The sequence below is a fragment of the Dreissena polymorpha genome, chromosome 9 (assembly GCF_020536995.1).
Source record: "Dreissena polymorpha isolate Duluth1 chromosome 9, UMN_Dpol_1.0, whole genome shotgun sequence".
NCBI classification, from domain to species: Eukaryota; Metazoa; Mollusca; class Bivalvia; order Myida; family Dreissenidae; genus Dreissena; species Dreissena polymorpha.
Genome location: NC_068363.1, coordinates 41,657,306 through 41,671,440, shown reverse-complemented (window position 1 = coordinate 41,671,440; position 14,135 = coordinate 41,657,306). Strand labels below are relative to the sequence as shown.

The window sequence follows — 14,135 nt, the reverse complement described above, 5'->3', positions numbered from 1 at the left end:
CTTCTTTCAGACTTAGTGGACCACATTGGCTGATACTGGCGCAACTCTTAGGAATGATATGACCGTTTTTATATCTAAAACAATGAAGTACATATGAATCATTTGAAAAAAGAAATCATTACGGACTGTGCTTAAAAGGCTGGTTTACGAAAACACCTTTTCCTAATCTGTATGTGAAGAGAGATCAATCATTAATTATATAAAAGATAAATTTAGTACTTGTAACTCAATTTTGGATAAGACGCGTACATTTTCCCCATACTGTACTACGTAATACGATGACGTATGTTCTCGCGAGAATCTCGCCGCGGTCGTAAACAAAATCGAAGTCGAAAGCTAATTTTGAGCTTCATCGATGTTAATTGACAGATAACTCGCTTATAAGAGGTGAATCGGATACTCGTGTGGGCTGAGACGATTCAATTTTTTTTCATGTATGTATTTCTGCTTTCCATTTATTTGTCAGTCCTTTTGAATATGAAATATCGCATGTTAAAAGAACACAGTCGGTCGATCGGAACTTTTGTAACATAAAAATCACGATAGACTTGAGACGTAGCGAAGCACGATAAATGTCCAAATGATGAAAAAAGCTTCGTTCACGGTTCATTATTGAGACTAGAGGTGCCGCCTACTAGGAACTGTTTCCAAAAAAAATCACGGAAGCAATAAAAATGGTACCATAGACTAACAAAGATTCATTGATATTGTCGTAATATGACAATAGGTGCTACTTAAATCGGGGAAAGCCTCACCTACTTTACATTTAGTTTTAATTGTTTTTTAAACGACATGGTAAACCAACCTTACGACCCCGGGCCCCGGTTTCACGAACATTCTTAAGTCCATTATTGTTCTTAACTCCATAACAGTCTTACTTACAAGTTACAGGCTTAAATTAACTGCCTTTATTTGTGTTGCGTTTCACGAAAAATAACAGGCATAATAACAGTCTTAGTAAAATTCTTAAATCTCTTTTTAAGACATCTATACCCAGGGATCAGGAAATCTCCGAATCCCAATCGGTCCGAGAGACGGCCGAAACCCTCTGATACCTCTTCGCCCCGCACCCCCCACCCCCTCCAAAAAAGACTATATTCTCTAAATCTTTCATGCATGGAACAATACATTATGTTTGATGTGATGTGAAAATAGGCCTTTTATTTGAAATCACATTAAAAACATCTTATTTTGTTTTAGAATTGTTGGTCTTATTAATTATTTTAGAAAGAAATGTCCAATCGGTTTAGAAGGTAGATAGAATGAGCTCTATTTGTTTTTGAACTCTATAAGACTCCCATTTGATGATTTGATTAATGACCAATTAAGTTGTTCAATGTCAATAAAACATGTAGTATTTGCAAAGAAAGCAAGAAATATTATCATATTCAACAAAATAATACTCCTTTAATATTCACAATCTACCATGCATCATTTAATACTGGACCGAATGTGGTAAATAATAATCGGTTTTCGTGGAACAAGTGTGTCACTTGTACTTCTCAATCAAGCGTGCCCAATTGTTTACATTGTTAATTCCCCTAATTTATGATCGCCTCGGGCATTTTTTGACATGGGGATATCAATTAGCGGATTAATCTCGGGACTGCGGAGATAAATGTACTGGTAAGTGTGTAGAATGTCACACCTGTCTGTGAAATCCGGACCGATTTTTATGATAAATCTCAATTTGCAATCGGTCCAGTACGACCAAAATCGGTCAAAAACCGATAAAACCGGCATTTTCCTGATCCCTGGCTATACCCCTATCTTAACTATGATTAGCAGTCTTAAATATGGCCGATTAAGATATAAGAATTTAGTGTCTGTGATATTTTGTGCCCAAAGTATGACAAATATATTTTAAACACTATTTTTGTGTATTCACGACATAACAGAAATTTATAGGTTTAATGTCCAGTCAGAATAGAAGAATGCTAATAGATGTAGGTAAATATCTCTCAAAATCCGAAATTCAATTTAATTCTTCCAGGCAAATAACACTTATCACTGTATCTTAATGTATTGTTGTTTACATGTTGGCTTTACGTATTGTAAATGCATTATGCTAATAAAGAATATGAATATGAGAGAGAGAGAGAGAGAGAGAGAGAGAGAGAGAGAGGGAGAGGGAGAGGGAGAGGGAGAGGGAGAGGGGAGAGGGGAGAGGGGAGAGGGGAGAGGGGAGAGAGGAGAGAGGAGAGAGGAGAGGAGAGGAGAGGAGAGGAGAGGAGAGGAGAGGAGAGGAGAGAGAGAGAGAGAGTGTTCCCCAGACACTTTAACAAAGTTAATGTACATACAAAACGATCCATTACATAATGTAACTTGAAACCTGGATCACTTAGTAAGCGCAAAATACATACAATCATTGCGAGCTGTACTGTATTTACATGCATGCAAAAATCTCGGGCAATTTTAACAGTTGTAAACAGTCGTGGAAATGGTGCAATTTTAACGGTTAGTTCAGTTACTTAAGCCTTTTAACATGTACACAAATTTTCACTTGTGTGCCAAATTTATTGAGGTGTATATTTTTTATGACTTTCTATAATTTTCTACTTTAGGCAACTGGAGCTACTGTGTATTTTAACATGTTCAATTTATGATACAACTACATACCGTGATCTGCGGGGTGCCCGTCGTTTTCAGACCTTTCTTGTGAGGCCTATATTTAATATGGGGTCTATATAAGAACATAAAATTAAATATATATAATGCTGCTTTGTTGGGTCTTTGTAATTATGGGGTCTTTGTAAGCAAACAGGAAGTGGTTTTACAGCCATTGTGAATTCAGCATGGATTCTGCAATATTTCAGAATGTGCATCTTATTATCTTAAGTTTTGTGTTGTTGACACTTATTGCTATTGGTTTATTAATATTATGTGTATACATGAGATGGAATGCTTTATTTTTGAGATGGAATAATGATCTTCAGTAAAGTGTAGTTTCTTTAGTGTGTATGTGGTAAGGAGTATGTTCTCATTAGAGAGGTCCAGTTATTTGCTAGGTTAGATTAGGTGTGCACACAATTTTTATCCTTCATCTGTGGTCATCAAGTGATGCAAACATCTTCTTAACCTATATAAACCTCACAAGTTCAAGCAGTTGTATATAAGTTTTATTGGGTATATAAAATACATTCTGTATTTTCATGTTTTATGGGGTATATATCATTACATATTTCACAGAGTGATTGTTAAAAAGGATCATATTGGCAGTGTATATAAATGAACATTACATATGTTACTAAATACGGCACACTGTAGCTGTTTATTAACCTCTAAATAATTACGGGTTTCAGGAAGTTCCGCCATTTTGAAAATGGATGATTGCAATGTAGGCATGTGCTTAAGAAGAAGTTTTTGAAAGAAATAATGAAATCACGAAATTGTGAAATCACGAAATCGTAAAGTTTTGGAGTGAAATCACGAAATCGTGAAATAGTGAAGTTTTGTTGACAAAATTCTCTCCAAAACTTTACAACTTCATGATTTCACAATTTCACTTCAAAATTTCGTAATTTCTCGATTTCATTCATTCGTGATTTAGCTATTTCTTTTCAGAATTTCATGATTTCACAATTTCACGATTCTTCCTTGTTTTCGAATCGTGAAATCATGTAGTTGAAATGTCACGATCAGTCTTTCATATGTTCATGGATAAAAGATTTCCGTATTATGACGGAATTCCGTATTTCCGATCTTCGTCAGGGCCGTTTTTCCAAATCGCATAAATTCGAGGAGAAAATTGAGGGGGGGTGGTAATTCTGCGTTAAATTTCACCATGACATTCCTGACGTCCAAGGACCGGCAGGTCAAATTGTTGTTGTTATCTTCACTAAACAGAGTAAATAAATAACGTCATCCCATTGGTTAAGAAAACAATGATAATTGCCGAATCAATCGAATTAATTTTGACAACCAATGGGATTACGTTATTTATTTACTCCCATTAGAAAAAGTAATGGCCGACTCCAAACGTCAAACAGTGAATATTTATTGTTAATATCGCAAATGTGAATTGTGTGTCCGATGCTCGATGTTGTAACCGCATCATATCGAAAGAGAATGGACATATCTTTCGAAGGTATGTGGCTTTTGGATATTTTCGGGAAGGAATTAGTGAAAATTTGCTAAAAACTACCGGTTTCGTGCATCCGTCCGTGGACGTCAGGAATGTCATGGTGAAATTTTACGCAGAATTTTGTGAAACTCTTTGCTGTTTCTGATTGCATTGACGGATTTTGATAAAACAAAAAGTGTTTTTGAAAAGAAAAATCATTCCTAGACACGATTCAGTAGATATTTTTGAGATCCTGTCAATTTTAAGGGACTTTTGGGTGATTAGTAACTTTCTCATCTTACAGTTACTGATTGTGAAAATAAATTGACATTGTGTAGATCAACTTTCTGCTTTTCTAACTTTTGAACCTTTGATTTGTAGTGTTGTCATCTATTTCACCTTCAAAATGTAGAGAATATTATCAGTGTTTAAGTATATTTAAAGGCCTCAGATTGCACTCCGATATGCTAAAATCCAGGAACTTCCGGGGGCCTCCGGCCCCCTGAACCCCCAGCCAGGGCGTTGCCCTGTACCCACCGGGGGCCCTGCGGCCCCCAGCTTGAAATTTCAGTATTTTCACTTTTCTGAACTTTTACCCATGTATGTTACCCCTGTCCATCCATAACACGGTTTATTAATGAAATTTATTTTCAGTCAATTTAAACAACTGCAAAATCTTTGGATTATAAACCGTCATACCATATTAAAGCTTGTAGTAGGTCCGATAGTGTATAGAAATGGCATTCATTTTAGCGGGGTACTCTATATATCCCGTACCTTTATAGAACCTCGCAGCAAGGGTTAATATTGAAATTGAGGACCCATAACTTACCACATATCTTAGTATACATAGACAACCCAGATTATGGTTTGATACAGATACCCCGTTTCTGACGATATTTCTGTTTATATATATATTATATATGTATATAGTTGGTTAGTCAGAAGACTGCTTGTGGAAAAAACATTATTTAATATATTCAGGAAATGAGACCAAGAAGAAAGAAACAGGAGAATGTGGCAGCAGACTGCATTGATTCAGGGGAGGACCTCAAAGATTTTGTTATTGAACATATACCACCAAAAGGTATTAAATTTTGATTTATGTTATCAATAAACTGGAACATATTTTAGACAAAACAAACTGTGTACATGTATATACATTGGCCACCATACATCTCTAGACAGGCCAAAAATCTTAACTATAATACATAGAAGACATGTCGTCTTCAAACTCATACATTTTCTATTTTGGCTGTTCAGACACTTGAAAATTGTTATCCAGAGAGTGTAGACAGAGAAATTAAAGTAAATTAAACTAAAGGGCTCTCACTACACTTGCAAATCAGGGAGAAGTTTTGTCAGATCATATAAGCAATGTTGAAACAAAATTGTAAAATATTTTAGCGACCAATCATGTGTTAATACAAAATGGCGGCCAGTGTAAACATCTGAGTATTTCCGTTCTCGCAGTCTCGTTCTGCCTTGTGAAGTTTTACGATATTTGTTCTATTTCTATATAGAAGTTGCGTATCCTTATAGTTTATAGGTCTTTGGTCAAAGTAAGTACCAAACTGAGTGTCAAAAAGTAAGTCAAGTTGTAGTAAAACCATGTGTAATATTTGCCTTTGAATTTGATTAAACTAGAGCAGTGTTCTTGGGTAAGTGATGTAGGGCTTTCATGGCCCTCTTGTTTATATAATTGTTTTTGTTTTTGTTTTGCTTGATAGGTCTTGGTGTTAGAACAACAATAAATAGAACAAAAGGAGATTTCTTAATGATTTATCCCGGCGAACTGATAACAGAAAGAGAAGGGGAAGAACGTGAAGAACGTGAACCATCCGTGTTTAGATACTTCTTCCAATATAAAAGGAAAGGGTGGTGGTAAGTATGTTAGAAGTTGTAATAAAAATAACTTTTAAAGTTGAATAACGCAATATTCAGAACAAAAAAAGAAATTTAAAAAAAATATTTTACCAGTTAATATCTGCTAGAAAGTGATTGAAGTCAATTTTTTCCACAACATTTTGACCACTAGGATAATAATCTCCCAAATGTGCCAATTTGAGCACAGGTGATTGGAAGAATTCTTATTTTTAAAACAATTTTCATTTATATAGTATGGATGCTACTAGTGAATTAGATGTTGGGCCTCGGCTAGGTCGTCTGGTGAACCACGGTGGTAAAGGTAGAAATTGTGTTATGAAAACCCTGGAGTTCAACAAAAGGCCATATCTTTGCTTGTTTGCTGCTAAAGATATTCCACAAGGTGAAGAGTTACTGTATGATTACGGCATTAAGGATTTGCCTTGGGAGGTATGTACACTCAGAGCTTGTTACTCATTTTTTCTCTTCTGAAGATGGAAGGATATATAGAAATGACCCACGATCTGAGATTCAGGCTCATACAACAGACTCACATTGAGAAAGTAGGCTCAGTTTGTTTCATTGTTTCATTTCTGTCGTTTCTAAGAAGCAAATTGAACACTTCTTTTTGTTTTATGCCATTTGTTTTCATAAACATTTATGATTTGAAATCTATTTACTTGACAGAAATTACTATTTATTTACAAAGTAAACATATCATTGTGCCCCACATAGTTCTATTACACAATAGAACACAAAATGTCATTTTTTTAGCTCAATTATTCGAAGAATAAGGAGAGCTATACTAGTCACCCGAGTGTAGGTGTCCACGTCGGCATAACCACTTATGTTAAAGTTTGCATGCCAAGTACCACCTCAGATGTTTTCAAAGTCCATTGACATATGGCTTTAAAGGGAGATGTGCAGGATTGATAAATGGAACAGATTTGTGAAAAGGGTCAGTTGAATATCATTATTTGAAGCTCAAATATTGATTTACACCCGAAATATTTCAAACCAATATTTTATCAAAAAAAGATATATAAATGGTGTTTTCTATCCTATGCGACGCGCATAGGTTAGCTATTTTTGTATTTCCCACGTAAAGCTGTGGTGGTTTTTGGATTGTCATGTGATCACTTCACCCAAAATACGCATTCGGTGTACCTTGCTGACTATCGACGTCGCCATTTGTTTCAAAATGCCTGGGCCACCATGAATAGTAAGCTCAGCGATGAGCTAAATATAGAATGATCACTAAATGTAGAATGTATTTTTGTATAGGGATTTCTTCAGCGGATTGTTTTCAGGTCCGGTAAAATTAATTGAAAACTTCCTCCTGGAGGGTTTGAAGTGTAGAGTTTAGTGAAAAGTACACATAAGTGTTACAAAAATCGATCTGTTCATGATTTTACAGAGAAAACCTGCTTGACCCGGCACATCTCCCTTTAAGCACAACTACATGAAATATGATTGTTGGAAACTACCTAGCATCCGCCTTTAGAACTGGCTAATAAAATTTTTATAAATTTACAGAGAAAAGCTGACACAGGTAAACACAGTTCATGCTGTTGAATGCATTGTTGCATGGTTTAAATCTTAGACAAAAAATGAAATATCCCATAATGTTGTAGGTATTGAGGTATGATAATTTCCTGCTGTATATTTACGCTGCTTAAAGTAGGCACAAAATCAATATACCATTAAATAAAATCTCAAGATTAAGTTAAAGGTGATATTTTGCATATTTTGAATTATAGCTACATCATTGTTCTATATTCTAATTATCCTTTTCGGTTTTATTGAAAAAAAAAATCATTGAATTTTGTTATGTTTCAAAAACGAGATAAGATGAAACCATGCAATAGTGTCTGTGAGTTTATTTTCAGTTCATGTTGAAAAAGTTTATTTATCCCCCCGCCAAAGGCAAGGGGTATATTAGAAATGCCCTTCGTCCGCCCGTCCAAAACGATTTTATCCGGAGCATAACTCCAACAAAGTGCTCAGGGTGAGCTATTGTGACCGGCCTTTGTCCGTCGTCCGTTGTGCATCAAATTTTTTACTTAAACATCTCCTCTGAAACTGCTCATTGGATTTTGACCAAACTTCACAGGAATGGTCCGTAGGTGGTACCCTACCAAAGTTGTTCAGATAGTTCTGATTGGTTGCATAAATAGGTCACAGGGTCAAAAAATAGGTTTTCAAAATGCAATTTTCAAAAATCTGCTTGTCTAAAACTACAAGGCCCAGAGCTTTGATATTTGGTTTATAGCATCATCTAGAGGTTCTCTACCAAGATTGTTCAAAATATGCCCCTGGGGATAAAATTGACCCCGCCCTGGGGGTCACAATTTTACATTGAATTATATAAGGAAAACTTCAAACGAAAGTCTTCTTCTCTTGACCGCTAATAGGAATTTGTCCAAACTCAAAAAGAATGATCCCTGGGTGGTCCCCTAGCAGAATTGTTCAAATGGTTCTGACTGGTTGCATAAGTAGGTCACGGGGTCAAAGATTAGGTTTTCAAAATTCAATTTTCAAAAATCTTCTTGTCTGAAACTACAAGTCCCAGAGCTTTCATATTAATTCGATGTATAACATCATCTAGAGGTCCTCTACCAATATTTGGTGGACAACATTAGTGGTCCTCTGTAAATGGCTCCACTGTGACCTTTGACCTTTTCCTAAGGTGAGCGACCCAGGGCCCTTTGGGCCCTATTGTTAATATTTATGTGGATACATTGCAGTGCTCATGCTGTCTGTTGACATTGTCACCATTTGCGATAATTTTATAAAAAAAATATTTAAGAATTGGTGGCCGCTACTGACAATCTGGAGAACATGCTGGAGGCCCAGACTACAGACAATCTGAAGAACATGAAGGAGGCCCAGACTACAGACAATCTGGACAACACGCTGGAGGCCCAGACTACAGATAATCTGGAGAACATGCTGGAGGCCCAGACTACAGACAATCTGGAGAACATGCAGGAGGCCCAGACTACAGATAATCTGGACGAAATGCTGGAGGCCCAGACTACAGATAATCTGGAGAACATGCAGGAGGCCCAGACTACAGACAATCTGGAGAACACACTGGAGGCCCAGACTACAGACAATCTGGAGAACATGCTGGAGGCAGAGGCTACAGACAATCTGGAGAACATGCAGGAGGCCCAGACTACAGATAATCTGGACGAAATGCTGGAGGCCCAGACTACAGATAATCTGGAGAACATGCAGGAGGCCCAGACTACAGACAATCTGGACAACACACTGGAGGCCCAGACTACAGACAATCTGGAGAACATGCTGGAGGCAGAGGCTACAGACAATCTGGAGAACATGCAGGAGGCCCAGACTACAGATAATCTGGACGAAATGCTGGAAGCCCAGACTACAGATAATCTGGAGAACATGAAGGAGGCCCAGACTACAGATAATCTGGAGAACATGCTGGAGGGCCAGACTACAGATATTCTGGAGAACATGCTGGAGACCCAGACTACAGATAATCTGGAGAACATGCTGGAGGCCCAGACTACAGACAATCTGGAGAACATACAGGAGGCCCAGACTACAGATAATCTGGAGAACCCGCTGGAGACCCAGACTACATATAATCTGGAGAACATGCTGGAGGCCCAGACTACAGACAATCTGGAGAACATGCTGGAGGCCCAGACTACAGACAATCTGGAGTTAATTCTGGAGGCCCAGACTACAGACAATCTGGAAAACGTGCGGGATGCCCAGACTATAGACAATCTGGAGAACATGCTGGAGACCCAGACTACAGACAATCTGGAGAACATGCTGGAGATCCAGACTACAGACAATCTGGACGAAATGCTGGAGATCCAGACTACAGACAATCTGGACGAAATGCTGGAGGTCCAGACTAAAGACAATCTGGAGAACACGCTGGAGGCTCAGACTACAGACAATCTGGAGAACATACTGGAGGCCCAGACTACAGACAATCTGGACGAAATGCTGGAGGCCCAGACTACAGATAATCTGGAGAACATGCTGGAGGCCCAGACTACAGATAATCTGGGCAACATGCTGGAGGCCCAGACTACAGATAATCTGGGCAACATGCTGAAGACACAGATTATGACTGAGGAGCAGGTACACCCCAGCAAGATACAGGACCAGATCTCCGGTAATAATGTAAGTGTGCAGTTAAGTTAGCCGTGTACTGCAAAAAATACCTTTTTATATATATAAACAGCATTGTCATAGGTCTACATACATATATAGGCTCAGGGATCATTTTGAGGCGCGATTTCCGCGATATCTTGCACAAAAATGACAGATCTCGCACACAAATTGACTTAATGAGAGAAAATCTCGCACTCAAATCTGCAGCAGTAAAAATTGTAGATTCGCGTCCGAAAAGCAATCGTACCAAGTCATAGACTGATTCAGCAAAACAAGCAACGCTCCTGAAATGTTTCCATTTAACGAACGACTATCGTGTATCGCTTATTCTGGTTTTGGTTGTAGCTTTCCGGAAATGACAAAGAAATGCGTGCGCACATCACCCACCTTTGCAGATCATTGACTTGAAGCGTGCTTGTAACAACGTCGTTCATTGATCAAGAGAGGCTATTTATGTCAACTTCCGGTTGAGGAATACCCTGTCACGTGACTGTGTATTGCGCAACCAAACATCAGGGAATTCCCTTATTTTTAATTATGATGTACACAATCACTTGACGGTGATACCGAAAATAAAGTCGATAAATACACGCAGACGATGGGTTCAACCAAAATATTAGATAGCATGATACAGAACGGTAACATTCGTTTGATTGACTATTTAAGTGATAGGAATACCTATATTGATGATGGTTAGGTTGAATCATGCACACATTTATTTGAAACAAGGTCAAGTCTTTATTTGATTATGTTTCTTATTGATAGTGAGTTTTCTTATCATATTCATAGTGCCTGCGAAGCTATATGAAGTCTAATTTTGTAAATATGTGTGTGTAGTACTGTAATTTGTAACAGTTTATGTACAACATCGTGATTATTTTCACACATTTTAATTCATTAATCAAATTGTGTGTTCATTATCTGTCTTCTGATATATGGTAAAGATGAGTAAAATGTTTCCCCGAAAAAAACTTTACCACTCACTTTTTTTCTCCAATACAACAAGCCCAACGTCTTCCCCAAAATCAGCTTATTAACAAACTGTTCTTTTATTTTTATAGAATATATTCAAATAATGAAATTGTATGGTTTTCATAAAATCTCTCATCAACATTTAAAATCTCTCACCAAAATTTGACAAATGAGAGAAATACTCTCACTGAAAACTTGGGCCAAAATGGTCCCTGTAGGCTACTTAAATTATTCATTAGCCTGGCCCTGATGAGCTTGTATACAACATGTATTTCATTATTATGCATGCTGATCAGGACGAACATATCAGAAAGCATTTGCATTTGGTGCTGTTGTCAAGATTAAAGCAAGTTCATGTAATACAAATTGTTATTAATGTACATATATAGGAGGTGAACTCCTATTAAATGAATAAAAAGAGCTTATTAGTCACTTTTTAAACACAGTTTTATTGCCAAATATTCAACTTAATGCATGTGCGCGTGTGTGTTCGAACTTTTGTGGCCATCATAAAAAAAAACTGTTATTTACGTTGTAATTTCCATTATATTATTTATTCTTAAATTTTTGTCGAAAGCTTGTTGACAGCCTGCATTTGTACAAAATTCAATCTGACAGAGTAAGTGTAAGATCTAAATGAACAAATCCCAGATAAATACGCAGTTTTGCCCATTTTAGGCCCTGATGAAGGAGATGGCTGTGCGACTTACCAGCCTTAAGTCTATACAGACAGCTGCAGAGGAGCTGATCAAACAAGCCACTGATTTGCAGGATGGTGATGCGAAAGGTTGGTGCCAGGTTTTTAACTTGTGATACAGTGTTGCAAATGTAGCTAGACATGAGGATAGAGACAGGGAGTTTCTACATGTGTACTTGTATAACCTGCAATCTATAACTAATCAATCAGAAATATCTGCAAATTGATATGGTCTATGTCACGCATCAAAACTAACATTGTGGACGATGAGATCAAGGTGGATCATGATCAGTTTGTGCATCTACATTGTTGGGTCAGAGTCCACATTTGTCACTATTAGGTCATTGATGCCTATCAGATGTCTAATGAAGCATTTCAGAGACTTCCAGAGAATGGTGTGGGCCCTTATAAGTAACCAGACTGTATGGATGCACAGGCTGATCTTGGTCAACACTAGTCGCTGAAGCAATGTTGGTTTTATCAAAACTTGCCTTATATAAATATGAATCCAACAGGTTGCCCTTATCACATTGCACATCACAATTATTGGGCTAATGCTTATTGCAGATATTCCTCATGGCACCAACAAGTTCTGGGATGAACTGCAACAGTTGACACATACGCTGAAGCACATGTCTGACAGGCTTGGCAATCAGGAGCCCACGGTGGAGCCCACGGTGGAGCCCAGCCTCATCCGGGAACAGCAGGAAACACTAGAGGTGAGTGTCCAGTGCTGGCACTGTAGACTCATATATTTTTGTGTTGGTTTAATTTACATGCTCCGATAATTGCACACATTTAAAACCAGAGCTAACATTTAACCTGCGCTTTGTATTTTTATGTGGTAAAGGTAAGTGTCTGTGTATGCATGCGTCCTGTAAAAGTTTGTCCAGAGCATATCTGCAAAAATATTAACATGATTCAAGTCAAACTTGGAGTATAAGTAGTTGGTAATTAGAAGGTGAGCACCTGGCCTTTCATGTTTCAGTAAAATGATCCTTTGGCAGGGGAAATGGGTGTTTGTGACCTTTTTATCAGCCTTTCATGAAATGTTTTTAGTCCATGTGAAACTGTCTTAGCCATTGTCACGAAAATTTGATACATGTGAAAATAAACGATTCCACAGTATGAGACATGATTTAGGAAAAGAGGCATTCAGACATCTGAGACATGTAGTTGATTGTTTTCATACTCCTCCATAATGATGTACAAACCTTTCTGATGATAAGAGAACAGCATTGTCCCGATTGACTGTTCGTAGGCTAATTTTGACCAATGCTGAATCTCCCTTTTGCTAAATACTGTTCCATATGAGGCCTATAGCCAGAGAACATTTGGATCTACACTAGTACATATCTCATATTTGGTAAGGAGGTTGTTTGTGACTAGCAGATGGCCCCTATTGATTTAGAGGCTAGTAGGTCAAAGCTCAAGGTCACACTGACCTTTACTTTTAAACCTTGTTCGACTAATAACTTGAAAAAGCTAGGTCCTACAGTCCCAATATTAGGTAGGGAGGATGGTCATGACCATTAGATGACTCCTGTAGATTTCGAGGCTAGTAGGTCAAAGCTCAAGGTCACAGTGACCTTTACTATAAAACCTTTTCTGACATAGCTAGAGAACACTTAGCCCTACAGTTAATAATTATATTTGACAGTGAGTTTGGTCATGCAGATGATCTATTTAGTTTGAGGTCACAGTGACCAAAAAAGGTTTTGGTGATCCCAAATTGGCAGCTTAAACTCAGTGTAATGTGACTAATTTGTTGATGCTAGCATAGCATATATATTTTACAAATATTTCTTGTTAGGCCCAATGGTGATATCTTTAGGGCTTTGCCACCATTATAGAGCCAGGCAAGTCTGTGCATCTGGCCAGGATCCACATTGATGACAGACTCAACATATCAGAATTTCCAGTGTCAATTTTAGGAGTGAAATCCCTAAAACTAGTAATGGGCTGTTGCAAAATTAAATTGGACTTGCCTATTTTCAATATATTTAGAAGGTAAAGTGTTATTGCATCAGTCCATGGTGTTTTACAGGAATTAGCATTACAGAACTCAAATGTGAACCCTCTGAACCAGCCAGTAGATCCCACTTGTGAACTAATGCAGATAGAAGGCGACCTTTTGCTGGGGCAGCCCAATGCCACCAACCCCCATGACAGACAGAGCAGGACGAACTATGGACTCGGTATGATACTGACTTCAGTTTAATTTTCTCAAGTACCATAAAGAGGTCACTTTCATGAGTTGATATGTTACATGCAAGACCCAGGTCCTTAGTGTCAAGGTCAAAGTCATACTTAGAGGCCAAAGCTAAAAATAGGGTATATTTTTCATGTCCGGTCAATAACTTTGTCTTC

General features: G+C 37.7%; 1 protein-coding gene across 2 annotated transcripts in view; it reads left to right on the top strand.

The window, feature by feature from the left end:
• The first annotated feature begins 5,020 nt into the window (after positions 1-5,020).
• The window catches only part of LOC127844152 (uncharacterized), a 32,692-nt gene continuing 23,577 nt past the window's right edge, over positions 5,021-14,135 (top strand). Inside the window, exons 1-8 of one of the 2 annotated variants that reach the window (XM_052374167.1) lie at positions 5,021-5,150; positions 5,794-5,947; positions 6,184-6,379; positions 7,466-7,481; positions 8,739-10,105; positions 11,747-11,855; positions 12,333-12,484; positions 13,813-13,963. In XM_052374167.1, the coding sequence (XP_052230127.1) occupies positions 5,051-5,150; positions 5,794-5,947; positions 6,184-6,379; positions 7,466-7,481; positions 8,739-10,105; positions 11,747-11,855; positions 12,333-12,484; positions 13,813-13,963 (2,245 nt within the window). In that variant the 5' untranslated portion in view covers positions 5,021-5,050. Of the gene's footprint in view, positions 5,151-5,793; positions 5,948-6,183; positions 6,380-7,465; positions 7,482-8,738; positions 10,106-11,746; positions 11,856-12,332; positions 12,485-13,812; positions 13,964-14,135 lie in introns of those variants that run through there. The other variant, XM_052374168.1, reaches the window with a different exon arrangement.